The sequence below is a fragment of the Macrotis lagotis genome, chromosome 1 (genome assembly GCF_037893015.1).
Source record: "Macrotis lagotis isolate mMagLag1 chromosome 1, bilby.v1.9.chrom.fasta, whole genome shotgun sequence".
NCBI lineage: Eukaryota > Metazoa > Chordata > Mammalia > Peramelemorphia > Peramelidae > Macrotis > Macrotis lagotis.
In genome coordinates, this window is record NC_133658.1 from 49,126,423 (window position 1) to 49,140,608 (window position 14,186).

Consider the following 14,186-nt stretch of genomic DNA (forward strand, 5'->3'; position numbering starts at 1 on the left):
GGGGGAATTGTAAAACTCAAATACTATCTTAAATAAAAAAAAAGATTACTTGAATAATATAAATCAAAAAAATGACCACAGACAAATCCAGCACCAGACACTTAATGATTACCTAGCTGTGTGACCTTGGGTAAGTTACTTAATTGCCTTGCCAAAAAAAATCTAAAATATGAAATATTTGGGAATGTATCTTCAAAGACAAAGCCTAGAAGTATATGAACACAATTACAGAACACTTTTAAGATAAAATCAGATCTTAACATTTGGAAAAATATCAATTGCTAATAAGACAGTAGAGCTAATATAATAAAAAAAATGACAATTCTACCTAAATCAATTAACTTATTCAGTGCTATACCAATCCAACTTCCAAAAATGTATAAAACTAGAAAAAATAGTAACAGAATTCATCTAGAAGGATAAAAGGTCAAGAATATAAAACTAATGGGAAAATGCATAACTGTACAAGATCTAAAACTGTATTATAAAGCATCAATTATCAAAATTTCTTGGTACTGGCTAAAAAATTGAGAGCTGACTCAGTGGAATAGGTTAGATGCATAAAACACAGAAGGAAATGACTGTAGTAATCTAATGTTTGATATACCCAAAAAACTCCAGCTTCTGGATAAGAAATTGCTATTTGACAAAAACCACTAGGAAAACTTGAAAAGAGTAGGGTAGAAACTAGGCATAAATCAGTATCTCATATCCTGTTCTATAAGGTCAAAACAGGTCCGTGATTTCAACATTAAAGGGTGACGTTATAAGCAAATTAGGAGATCAAAAAATAGTTTACCTGCCACTATTATGGAAAAGGAAGAAATTATGGTCAAACAAGATAGAGAATATTATAAAATGAAAAATGGATGATTTTGATTATATTAATTTTTTTTTTTTTGGTAAAGCATTGGGGTTAAGCGATTTGACCAAGGTCACACAAGTATTAAGAATCTGAGGCTGGATTTGAACTCAGGTCCTCCTGACTCTAGGACCAGTGCTCTGACACCTATCAGATTGTCTAATATGACAGAAAAGGAAAATGATAAATGTTGGAAAAAATGTTGGAAAACTGGAACAATAATACATTGTTGGTGGTGTGAACTGATCCAACCATTCTGGAGAGCAATTTGGAAGCATGCCCAAAAGATTATAAGACTCTGCATTATCCTTAGATCCAGCAATACTACTACTAGGTCTGTATTTCAAAAAAGTCATTAAAATTATTTGTACCCACATGTACAAAAATAATCCTATTAGTTCTTTCTGCAGTGGCAAAGAATTGGAAGTTGAAGGGATGCCCATCAATTGGGGATTGGCCGAATAAATTGGGGTTTATAAATATAATGGAATAACACTGTGCAGTAAGAACTGATGAGTACATGGTCAGAAAAACCTGGAAAGACTTACATAAACTGATGCTGAGTGAAGTGAGCAAAACCAGGAGAATATTGTACAAAGTAACAACACTGTGTGATAATCAACTGTGACAGACAGCTCTTCTCAATAATACAATGATCCAAGACAATTCCAAAAGGGTTGCAATGGAAGATGTTATCCACATGCAGAGAAAAACTATGGAGTCTGAATAGAGATCAAAGTATACTATATTCACCAATTTTGTTATTGTTTTTTCTTTCTCATTTTTTTTTCTGTTTTGTTCTGATTCTTTTATAGGATGACTAATGTGGAAATATGTTTAATATGATTTTACATGTATAACTTATCAAATTGCTTGCTGTCTTAGGGAAAAGGAAAAGAAGGAAAGGAGGGAGAGAAATCTGGAACTCAAAATCTGACAAAAATGAATGCTGAAAACTCTTATATGTAATTGGGGAAAAAATGTTATTATTTAAGAAAAAAAAGTCCTCCACCATATTCCCTGAGTCACCTTAGGGAAATAAGAATAAATAAAATAGTACAAGTCTAAAGAAACATGCCTCAATTCAAAACCCAACTCAAAACAAATCCCTACCATAAAATCAGATTATTTTTTTGTAAGCAGTTATTGTTAAATTTCTAACCTTCCATTGAAATGCATGCTTATAAATTTCCAGGGAGGAGAAGTATGGCAACTATATCTTGTCTTTTTTTTTTTAAAGTACATAAATTATTTTTTTTACTATGTAAGTATTTTAAATTTGCATCATAATTTTCTAAGATAACAACAGAGAAAATATATGGATATAAGAATTCTACTTTTTGAAGCATTTCTCATTTTTCTCTATTCAATTTCAGTGGCTGATTGGGGAAGAAGGAATTTCATTCATTTAAGAAACTGTATCTCTTCAGAGCATGGTCCTGACCACTAACTAGGCACTGCCAGTATTTCCATATCATCTAAATTAAAAATAAGTAGTTTTTATACCTTCAAAAAACAAAGAGAAGGGGCAGTGAGGTGGTACAGTAGAGCACCAGCCTTGGAGTCAGGAAGACCCGAGTTCAAATCCAGCCTCAGTTTAAATCAGCCTAATGATTACAAAGCTGTATGAACTTGGGCAAGTCATTTAACCTTACTGCTTTGCCAGATAGACAGACAGAGAGAGAGAGACAGAGAGACAGAGAGAAAAGAAAAGAATCCTACTTTGAAATAAGCATGCATAATTCTAGAAACAAAACCAAATTAAAAAAAATCTCAGTAACAAGTAGAGATGATGACAACATTAGAATCATAAAAAAGTAACAATTTTACTTTAAAAATTTTTGTTAAATACTATGGTTCCTCACTCATTAAACTCTGAGAATTAATTTATACTTTTATTTTAATTACTTGTCATTTTTAATGTAAACTATAATGTAACTAGTAATTAAAATGTGGTCTTTTTTGTTCACAAGTATGACCCTAAGAAGGGAAACCATGAACTAGATATTGCTTATGTCTGACATGATAATTCTAATGTCAGCACTTACAGTCTGATAAAAAGATTAGGGAAAGACAGAAGAAAGACATGGGGCAGACCCCTGGAAATAAGAAATAGAATGGGTTATCGCTAAAACTCAACTTGGGTTACAATTAATATGTAGAATAGCTATAATAAATGATTTTATTCTTAAAATGTTTACCATAAAATCTTTGCAGTAAAATTTCATAATAGATCTTATCATGTACTCAGTAAGAACACAATTAGTACCACAACCCAATAATAATAATAATAATAATAATAATAATAATAATCCATACTACTGGAAATCCAGGAATATAACTTCAATATATATAAGAATATAGCTTTTTAAAAAACAGTTTTCACTTGGGTTCATGCTAATATATAACTGCAAAATATCTGTCACAGCCAGATGTCAATGTAATCTTGGTGTACTGATAACAGAGAAAAATGGAGTAAATATCTATGATCAAGAAGTAGCAGTCATCTGGGTCAGTTCATATTGACTGGCACAGATGTTTTAAAACCATCTCCAAGCCAGCTATAACATTAAAATTCTTTCCCTAAAAATACTCCATACTTAGCATCAACCATATTTGGGGTAAAAAGGTAGAGAAATGTTCCATAAAAAGATTTTAGGTGGTTACATTAAACATGAAACTAGAATCCCACATTCTGAAGGTCAATTATTATATGAAAAGGTGGTAGAAGACAAGATTTGAAAACCAAAAAGAACTAAATACAAATTCCACCTTTGGTATTCTCTCTATATGGTTGTAAACAAATGATTTAACCTCATTTTTCAGATGTTTAAAATGGGAATAATAATATTCAGAGTCCCCATACCCACCAAAGTTTATGAAGTTTCTAATGATTAAGTATGTAAAGCAACTTGAAAGATTTAAAATGCTACCTAAATATTAAAAATAGTATTACAAAAGCCTTTCCATATAACTATGCCTAAATTTTATAGTCTACATGTAAAGTTTTTCTTGCCTAGAAAAATAACAAATGAAGACAATATGGAAATTTAGGGCTTTAATGGGTCAAAATTAGATATTAATTTTTCTTCCCCTAAGAGAAATGTCTTATGTCTGCAATTCTTTTTCTTCATCTTCCACCTCCTAGCTTCCTTCAAGTTCTAAGCTAAAATCCTACCTTCTATAGGAAACTTTCCTCCAGTACTTTTAAATCTAGAGTCTTCCTTTTATTATTTCCTATTTATCCTGCCCAGAGCTTGTACATAGTTATTTGCATGTTGTCTCCCCTACTAGACATAAACTTGAGTTCAGACACTGCCTTTTATACCTTTCTTTATCTAGCCAGCACTTAGTATGATGTCTAGTACATATCAGGTACTTAATATAATGTTTACTGACTGATCTAGACACTAGGAAAAGAGAGTCTGTGAATTGATCCCTAATGAGCTTCATATAGATTAAAAGTACATAAAGTAGATATAGGTGAAAGTAATAGTTAAAGAAATAAAAGAAACAATCTTATATAAAGAAAAATTCTTAAGAGCCTGAAACTTGATAAGAAAAAGGTACTAAAAATCAATCAATAAACATTGATTAAGTACCTTTAACATGCCAAGCATTATGTCCTAAGTGCTGAGGATACCAAAAAAGGTTAAAAAAAAAACAGTCACTGTCTTGAAATAGCTTCAGTGTGCTAAAGTGAATTCTCTTTTGTTAGATTTAGACTAAGAGACATAGGTAAGAGAAACTAGAAAGGAGAATTACTATTATGCTACAATGGTTGATGGACAAAAATGGGCATCCACATGGGAACTAAACCTGTGATTTCATGACGATAAGGAACATCCAGGACACCTTCTCTACACCTCAAATCCTAGAGAGTTGCCTAGAGCAATTAGATTTGTAAAGGGTCAATCAACCAACTAAGTCAGAAACCAAACTTGCAAACAGGTATCTGGATTCAAGGTTACTTCTCTTTCCACTGTACCAACTTTGTCTCTTTGTTTCATTATACCAATTAATTAGCCTTCATCTAATTGGCAAAATCAAATTCCTAGAGAAACTTAATGATAGGTGATAAAAAGTCTGTCTTAATGACAAAGCAGGACAGAAGAGGGTTCCTATATTCTAAGTGTCAGTGAGCCTGTTATAAATGGATCTGTTTTCAATTGATACAATGAATTAAGTAAGTGTAAATTAAATACCAATCACAACAGAAAATTAGTTGTAGTAAAACCCTTTTATCAAAGCAAAGGAACAGCCATGAACACATTAATTTCATGTAGTAAGCTCTACCAATATGTAAAAAACATAGTTTAAAATTTAAGAAAACCCCACCAGTGTCCTGAACAACAGGAGTGCTTAATACTTTTTTAAAATTGAACTGCAATATCAATGCCTAAGATCGATTCTAAATTAAAATTTCATTTTACATGAGAATGTACAGAAACAAGAAGACTTGTTTATAGTTCAAAAATTCAGTAGAATCCCCAAATGATAAGAAAGAATTTAGCTTTACAGAAATATACAGGGAGTTATACCACAAATATTGGGACACCCTTCAAGCCTGAAAAATCCGAGTTCAAGTTTCACTGGTACAACATATAGGCAACAGTCCTCAATCACTCTAAAGTCTATACTCTGTAATAAATAGATAGCCAGCCTGCTTTGATAAACAATTTCCTTTTCTAAAATTTTCCTAGAGTAAGGCAATCACTATATGCATAAATTCATCATTTAAAAAAAATTTCTCTTTTCCTATCAACTTTTCAAAGTCAAACCCTGTTTGCTTAGACTCCTGATTATACTTGAACTCTAATTAAAACCTCTAAGGTTATGACACTGATTTGTTTCCACAGAAATAGACACACTCACACAACTAGAGAAAATTTCCAATATATGATGACAAACTAAACAGAATGAGGGTTAAAGCTTACCTATTACAAGAAATACTTTATTCACAAAATGATACTTTATGTACAATATACTTTTTGTAAAGGAAAAACATAAGTACTTATGAGAGTTTTGTAATAAGTCTGTTAAACTGTCAAAATAACTTAATGCCAAAAATAGAAACATTAAATTCATACTGAAATTATTTTCAGTTATCCTCCAGACCATCAACAGGACAAGCAGCACTCTAGTCAGTGATCGTATATTACTTATAATCCACTGAGACTTATTAATAGCTTCCACTCAAATTAGTCACTGTCCTAGAAAGTGGAACAATAGATTATTTTGCCTAGACTTGACATTAAAATCTCAACACACTAACCAACAAAAGTCAACATCCAAGTTTTTAAATTATTCTAAACATACGTAATTTAATTCTTTAGTATAATTCTCAGTCAAACCCTTTGGGAAAAAACCCTATCTCAACTAATAATTTTATATGCCTGGTTACTTGATCTTCCTTATTCTTTTTAAAATTTTATTTCAGTTTTAAGTTTTGAAATAAAATAAGCATTTCCCTAACAGTAGAACAGAAAAAAAAAAGATGCTCACACCATGAAACTACAACTCTATTATATACAACTTCCTTATTCTTAAAAGAATGTGATAACTACCAGGTTTTTAAGAACTGATTAAAGCACTCTAAATATATAAAACACTAAATGCTGAAAGTAAAAAAGTTCCACAAAACATCTTTTTAGTCCATACGAATGAGTTGCCTAAAAAAGACTTTACTTCATCAACTACTATTCCATTTTCCTTTCTTACATTAAGTTTCCCATTTGTTATGAAATCAGAGTGGTTTGACTATATTATCACTATGAAAGCCTAAAGTTGATCGATTTTATTGAGGGCAAAAATTTTAAATCTGCTGTCCCAAAAACAAAATGTAAAATGATTCCTTTAAGTTTTTCAGGTACCCTCAAGTCACCAGTAATCATATCTGAGATTAATTCAGTCCACTACTCATACCACACCCAAGAATTAACTGCTTTTCCAAACCCTTCTAAAAGAAGGATCAAGTGCTCTAATAAAATAGAAATACACTGAGTTTGTAACATGCCCAATTTCCTTATAATGCAATTTTCTTTCCCCAATTTAAGGAACGTTTTTGCATACTTTATATACTTTAGAATATACATTATACCTTAAAAGGACATTGTGCCGACCTTCCGGCAGTCCAGCTCTAGGAGATTTCTGGATGGGCTGAGAGGGTCTACAAAGTCCAAAAGGCACGGAGTCATTTTTACTCTGAATAAAACTGCACTACTCTCGAGGACACTATACCATGCCACTCTCACGTGAAATAACCTTCAAGTAATAACACCCATCCCTGTTCAGAAAAGTCTTCCCAATGGCTCTTCCAGTACGTGTGGACGCTCGTCTTTGGGGCTTATTCCCTTCTTTTTGCTCTCCACTGGGCAGTGTCCATCCAATTGCGGAGGCTGCGGCCTGGGGCCTCCCGGGCGGGCCCCGGACTGGCAGGCGGCGGTCGCGGTGGGCAGGCTGGGTCCGTCCCGACGTGGCCTGGGCGGCCCGCGGCGCGCGCCTGCTCCGGGCTGGGAAGGCCGCGAAGCGCCGCCCGGGCTGCGGGGGGTCCGGCGCCCCAAGGGGCCTCTGCCGCCGCCCGGGCTGCGGGGGGTCCCGCGCCCGACTGGCTCCCGGCTCGGGGGCGCTGCTGGGGGGCCGCGGGCGGCCTGGGCCTCCCCGAGGCGCCTGTGCGGGGGCCCCGCGGCCCGGGCTGCGTGCGGGCGGCTGGGGGGAGGCGAGGCGGGCAGCAGCGGGCGCCGGGGGAGGGGGCGGCGGGCCCCGACGACCAGGCCGCCGCGGCCTCGGGGGAGGCCCTGGGCGCGCCGCCCCGCACAGCCGGCCGGGCCGGGCCCGCGCCGCCCCCGCCGCCCCCGGCCCCGGCCCCGGCCCCCGCCGCCCCCGGCCCCGGCCCCGGCCCCCCGCCGCCGCCCCCGCCGCCTCGCGCCCCGGCCCCGGCCCCGGCCCCGCCGCCCCCGCCCCCGCCGCCCCCCGCCGCCTCGCGTCCCGGCCCCGGCCCCGGCCCCGGCCCCGGCCCCGGCCCCGGCCCCGGCCCCGGCTCACCTCTCGAGTACAGGGACTTGGGCGACTCCAGGTCGAGGTCGGCGCTGAGCAAAGAGATGAAGTCCGAGGGCATCGCAGCTCGGCCCGGCCCGGCCCGAGGGCGGGGGGGCGGCGCCGGGGGCGGCGGGCGGGGGGGCGGGCAGGGGGCGAGGGCTGGCGCGGGCCCGGGGGCCGCGGCTGCCGCGGGGAGGGCTCGGGGGCCGGCGGCCGGGGACGGGCGACGGCGCTCCGGCTCGGGCTTGTCCTGGGCGAAAACTGACGGGCGCCTCCGCCGCCGCCGCTGCCGCCGCCGCCGCCGCTGACAGGAATCCGCGCCCCGCCCCCGGCGCGGCTGCGCGCAGGCGCCCGGGGCCGCCGGAGCGGGGGGCGGAGAGCCGCGCGCCGCGGAACAGCCGCGGCGGCGCCGGCGGGAGGGCGCGCGCCCGAGGGAACAGCGTCAACAATCTGCTTCCTGCCGCGGTCCGGGCTGCGCGCGACCTGGGAGAGGGGCCGGGCGCGGGGCCGGGGCCGGGCTGCCCCTACCTGCCCCCGCCTGGCCCCGCGGCCCGCCCGGGAGGCCCCTCTGCCCCCCGCCAGGCCCAGCTACCGGGGGCGTCAGCAGCTGCGGCCCGCGCCGCCCTCGGTCCCCGGCGGGCCGGGGCCCGGAGCTCCCCGAGGCCGCCCAGGGCGCCGCCCCCCGCCCCGCGGCCTGCCGAGCCCGAGGGAGCGCCGCGGGAGGGCGGCCCGGGCCGCGCTCCTCCGCCGGGCAGGGGCCCAGGCTTTGCGCTACACCTGGACTCTGCTTCTTAAGGCCCCGTTCGTCCAAACAGCGACAAAACAAAATCTCCCGGGGCATTGGCGTCCGACTTTTTTAATGGTTCATTTTACCAACCTAAATTTTGTTTTGTTTTTGTGTCCCGTCCCCCCCCCCCCAACCCGGGCAAGACACAACATTGAGACTGTGGCGTCATAACAACCAAACGGCCCTGGGCAGGAGCTGCCATGAGGCTGCCTCGAGCATCCCCGCGCGGGGAGGGCAGAGACTCAGTGTGGCCTCGCCGCTTGGCCTGCAGGCTGGACCTCCGAAGGCAGAGGCCCGATGACCGTCCCCGAGCCCAGGGCAGCAATTAGCCCCGCAGAGACGCCCCCCTGCCAGAGGCAGGGAAGATTTCAGAGCCACCCTGCGAGGTGGCAAAGCAGAACAGGAAACAACCCTCAAATCACCGCTGCCACCAGCAGATGTGCACACTCTGTAGTAACAAGTCCCAGGGGAAGGTTGTTTAAAACTAGCAGGAGCCACACACGTTTGAGAGAGGAAGATTCAAACCAAGCCGTGCTAATGCATACAGAGAACCCTCATGCATCTTTTATGAACTGTGCCCACTTGGAACAAGGATGAGCATTTTTTCTCCAGTAGCCGGGGCACAAGTCTCTATAACAGGATGAATAGGTTATCATTTTCCAGTAGATTGCAATGAAAGATAGAGAGTCTAAATACTGAACCAACAGTCTCATCTCAGATTTTGTTTTGTTTTCTTTTAAATGCAGGTTTGTCCAATGGCTTAGGAGGCCAGCTCCTGGTCCCAGGCATAGTAGAAGCAATCATTCTCCTCCTTATACTCACTCACACACTTAACAATTAAAAAGACACAAAGCACCTGCTGGGTTCTATATGTTACAGAAACAATCCCTTTTCCCATGGGGACAGAATGGTAATTTTGAAAATCAAATTTTTACCTGCCTTAAAAATTGGGGGTGAAGAATGGGGAGGGCGGTATAGCATAGTGACATGCCTCTAGGGATGCCCTTGGACTGTGACCTACAGAACCACCCTCAGCACCAGGGAGGCCTAAGTAGTCCTTGGATGACTGTTTGAAAAGAGTTGCTGTTTCCTGGAATTTTCATAGAACTTTGTTTTTACTGGCCACAACCCTGCAGTATTAGAGAGACTTAGATTTTACTGTTGCTCTTCGAAGTTTGTGCCTAAAAACACAATTATAATCATTGGCGTAAAGTCATAGCTTTGATCTGGGCACAAAATAAGACTGGCCTGGGATAATATTCCAGGACCATTTTTATTTCATCAACTGTTTGCTATCTTTATTTCCAAAGAAATCTCATTCTGTGTTTGGATTTATATTTCAATTTCTTCTCATTTAACCTAATATCTAAGATGATTTCTATTTTTTAATTTAAGGCCTCTCTCCTTTTAGGAGACTGTTTACATTTAATGCAAAGTGGAAGATGAACTTTTAAGTTCACAGAACTGGGAAATTTCCTCTGATTACATACACTGCATTGGGGTTGTTCCATAATCACACTGTAGTATAGTTACAGTATGTTTCCTTTATTTTACTTGCCAAATCATATATCACATTACTCAGCTGCCTGTAGATTACACAAGACAAAATGGCAGCTTTTATGTTTCTGGTCCTCTTTAACCCCTACTGGACCTGCTTGGCACTTTGTGAGTTTTGTCTACAAATAGCCTGTAAGAACAATAGGCTCATATGTCAACCATGAAAGAAGAATTAAATAAAACTTACATTGAACAGAAGAATAGCTTGTCATAAGAGCCCCACAATTTCTGTCATTGTGTACACACAATTAGGACTGTTAAAATAATTTTGGTCACGCGCATATCTCAGAGCTCAGGTTGAACAAACACAAAATCAAAAAGAAAAGCTTCCAGTATGAATCAAGGAAAAAGACAAAAAAAAGTTTAGATCACAAATATTTTTGCCCAACTTGATATGCCACTCCTTAAATGTAACAGAGAAATGATAGCGGTGGGAAAGGCTAGTTTTGTTTTTAAATGTTGTTAATGATGGTTTTTGATCTTACATCACAGTCACTTCTGAACACATTTCAACACCCCCAGAGCCACCAAAGGAACCTACAACTGTGACACAGAAAATAGACAAATAACAGTACCTGTACAGAAAGCAATAACAAAGGCTTATTAATAAATAAACATTAAGCCCCGACATTCAAGTTTTCACCCTTACATGTGAATCAGTATATATTTTTGCTGGAAAAGTAGGTTGCATTCTTGAGAACTCTTACTTGCTGCTGCACCCAGCCTATTCAAACTGAAAATTACTTTTTCAAAGTGACTGAGTCTCATCATGACAAATACAGCAACTGATTTGAATAAAACATTTTTGAGGTTTGTGAATTGGTCAAAGAACTTTTCTTGGAAGGAGGTTAGAGATGAGATCAAGCCCTCCAGAAATGAAGAGATTACAAACAAGAAGGCTATATCGTAGGACCTAATGAAGGGGAGAGCAACAAGTAAATTTCAGATAAAATGAGCCCTGAAAATACTTTGCTTAATAAAATGAAGCAGACGCAGAAAAAGGGAAATCGTTGCCAGGGCTCTTAACCATTTTCATGTCACAGATCCCTTTGGCAGACTGATGAAGTCTATGAGCCCCTCCAAAAATATTCCTAAGTGTACAGACTTTCAAAGGATATCAGTCACAAATAAATATATCAATTTTTTAAAAACCAAGTAAACAGACCTGCAGTAAAGAATCAATGCTTTTTACTCAGTGTAAACCAAGAAGCTATTGTAGGGACCAAAATGTGATTTAGAACATGGACTCCAATGTCATCATAAGACCTTTATATTCATAAATGCAAAATGTGAGCTTCCCTGTTGACATTCAGATGTGAGTTATAATAAATTCTGGGTTTTTTGGTTTGTTTTTACAAGACAAGGGGGTTAAGTGACTTGCCCAAGGCCACGCAGCTAGATAATTATTAAGAGTCTGAGGCTGGATTTGAACTCAGGTACTTCTGACTCCAGGACCTGTGCCCTATCCACTGCACCACCTAGCTGCCCCTATTGTACTAAATTCTGAAAGGAGCTTAGTGAGTTCTTTGGATATCCCAATTTGAGCTCTGAATCTCTTTAGAAAAGGAAAATCCTATAGTAATATTTTCTTAATTTTCTACTATGCTTTCTCTCTTGTAGACAACTCAAATTAACAAGCATTTATTTAAGTATTGATCAGAAACAGCAGTATGCTTTCAAAGACAAACTGATAAAGTCTGAACCCTCCAAGGAATTTGCTATCCTAGAGAACTGAAGGGTATGTGTCTATGTCCATGTGTGTGTGTGTGTGTGTGTGTGTGTGTGTGTGTGTGGTTATCCTTCACATGCTCTTTTTTTGCAAAAGTGCCCAAAAAGCAAGGACAAAAGAGTATGAAACAGGTAAGGATGGATGTCTTGTTTATCTGTCACACACACACACACACATACACACCCCTCCCCTTTCTTTCCCCCCTTTCCCCAACCTATCCCAGATTCTCATTCTTTTCCTCCTTTCCCTTACTACCCCAGATTCACAAGCAACAAAGAAGAGAATGGTTAAAAAGGCATACTGGTGAAGGGCAAAGTCCTGGCCCAGACGTGTTTACATTGTGATGCATCATTATTACTGTGTTGATGCAAACATCACAGAAGAATGCTAGGCCATCATTTAGATTTAGTCAATGAATAGTCAAAGAAATACACAGTCTCTCTTCAGATTTGCTGAGGATTAGTGACCAAATACTCCAGAGTTAGGGATATAACAATAAAAAGTTGGCTGAGTCATCCTCTACTGACCCTCAGAATTTAAGGGATATGGAAAAGTTATTGGGTAAACTATTACATCTTAGGAAATCACCAGTTATTCTTCACCAGGAGTACTTATTAACAGGCACACATTAATAAGGCAATTGATGCTACAATAAATAAGAAATAAAAGTCTTGCTCATTAGGTTTAACAGAATCTAAAGTCAGAGTCTTCTGATCAAGATGACTGCCTGAATAGAGACAGCCAGCATGGTTTCCTACATGCCTTCCAAGAAAAAAAAATTTTTAAATCACAACTGATTGAATAATGATCAAGAAATGAAAAGAGAAACTAGTGATGTCTTTCACCTTATTTCACAAAAAGTTGGACAGAAGACTATGAGCAAAAGCAAAGTTCAATGCCAGCACCATTTCAAGTAGACAGCCTCACAATATGATTAAGATCGGACCAAAGATACATGTAGCCTGCAAGGCTCAACAGCTGGAAGAAACAAAAGGAGAGAACTCCCATGAAAAAGCTTCAGGGTGGTTAGAAACTCATAGTACTGATCTTGGAACAGTGACAGAAATTCCTATGGGTATAGCGATTCTTAGACCAGGATACCCTAGTACTATGAAACCTCTAGAACTTTCTTTTCAGTCACCAGAGAAGGCCCTAAGGATCCAACAATCTGAATCCTATAGATCCAATGGAAACTTATCCCAGAAAGTAAAAATGGGCACAATAAACCATGTGAGAAGGGGGCTAAGCTGGGTTGATCACCTCAACCAATTACAGCAGAGTACATAACCTAACCTTAACACAAAGTCCCATTCCAGTTCATAGACTAAGACTGGAAAAATAAGTAAACTGAAATTTATTATGAAGAATTTCCATATTAGAAGAATTTATAAAATGAAAACTAGTAGAAAAAAACCTACTAGAATAATAGGGCAAAGTAAAAAATAGAAAGAATCCAAATCTTCTGAAAGAAACCTTAAAAACAAATAGTTCTAGAAATATGAGAGCCAAAATTCAGTTTCCAGGTCAAAAAAAAAATATTTCAAGCAGTCAGAAAGAAGTTCAAATACCAAGAAACCACAGACAAGATCACACAAGCCCTGGCAGTTTCTACTATAAATGAAAGGAGATCTTGGATTACAATATTCCAAGAGGCAAAAGATATTGCTTACAACTAATATTAACTTACTCTATAAAGCTAAGCATTGTCCTAAAAGAAAAAAATTGATCTTTAATAGAATAAAGGATTTTCAAGTATTTCTGTGAAAAGACCAAGGGCTGAGTAGAAATTTTAAAATACAAATTTTAGGTTTTCAGAAAAACCTAAAAAGGTAAATTTATTTGAGCAATTATAAAAGGCTATATAATGATGTCAAGTTAATATCTTTTGGGTGGAAAAGAAATGAAGTATCCCTTCATATCTTTGATATCTTCAAAGTGTATTATTAAGGGAATTAAATAAGAAAAACAAAGGACTTTGAAATTGATTCTGTTCTTCAGGTTTTAAGAGGTGAAGTATGAGAGAGAAATGGTGTATACTAGTATACAGAAGAGAAAGAAGGGTTTGGAAATTAACTGCTTCACATAATTGCAGCAAGTAAAAAAATAATATGTAAACAAAGAGGAGGAAGTAGAGAGGATATTAAAAGAATCTCATTTTTATCTGAACCAAACAGAGGAGGATTAAACAAACACATACTCACAAAGACACACAA

At 39.9% G+C, this 14,186-nt stretch overlaps 1 protein-coding gene across 5 annotated transcripts in view; it reads right to left on the minus strand.

Moving 5' to 3' along the window:
- Positions 1-14,186, minus strand: part of NFAT5 (nuclear factor of activated T cells 5) — a 219,312-nt gene that overhangs the window by 140,919 nt on the left and 64,207 nt on the right. Inside the window, exon 1 of one of the 5 annotated variants that reach the window (XM_074200342.1) lies at positions 7,907-8,014. The exons of 3 other annotated variants lie outside the window; for them this stretch is intronic. In XM_074200342.1, the coding sequence (XP_074056443.1) occupies positions 7,907-7,979 (73 nt within the window). In that variant the 5' untranslated portion in view covers positions 7,980-8,014. Of the gene's footprint in view, positions 1-6,962; positions 7,274-7,906; positions 8,015-14,186 lie in introns of those variants that run through there. One more of the 5 variants, XM_074200362.1, reaches the window with a different exon arrangement.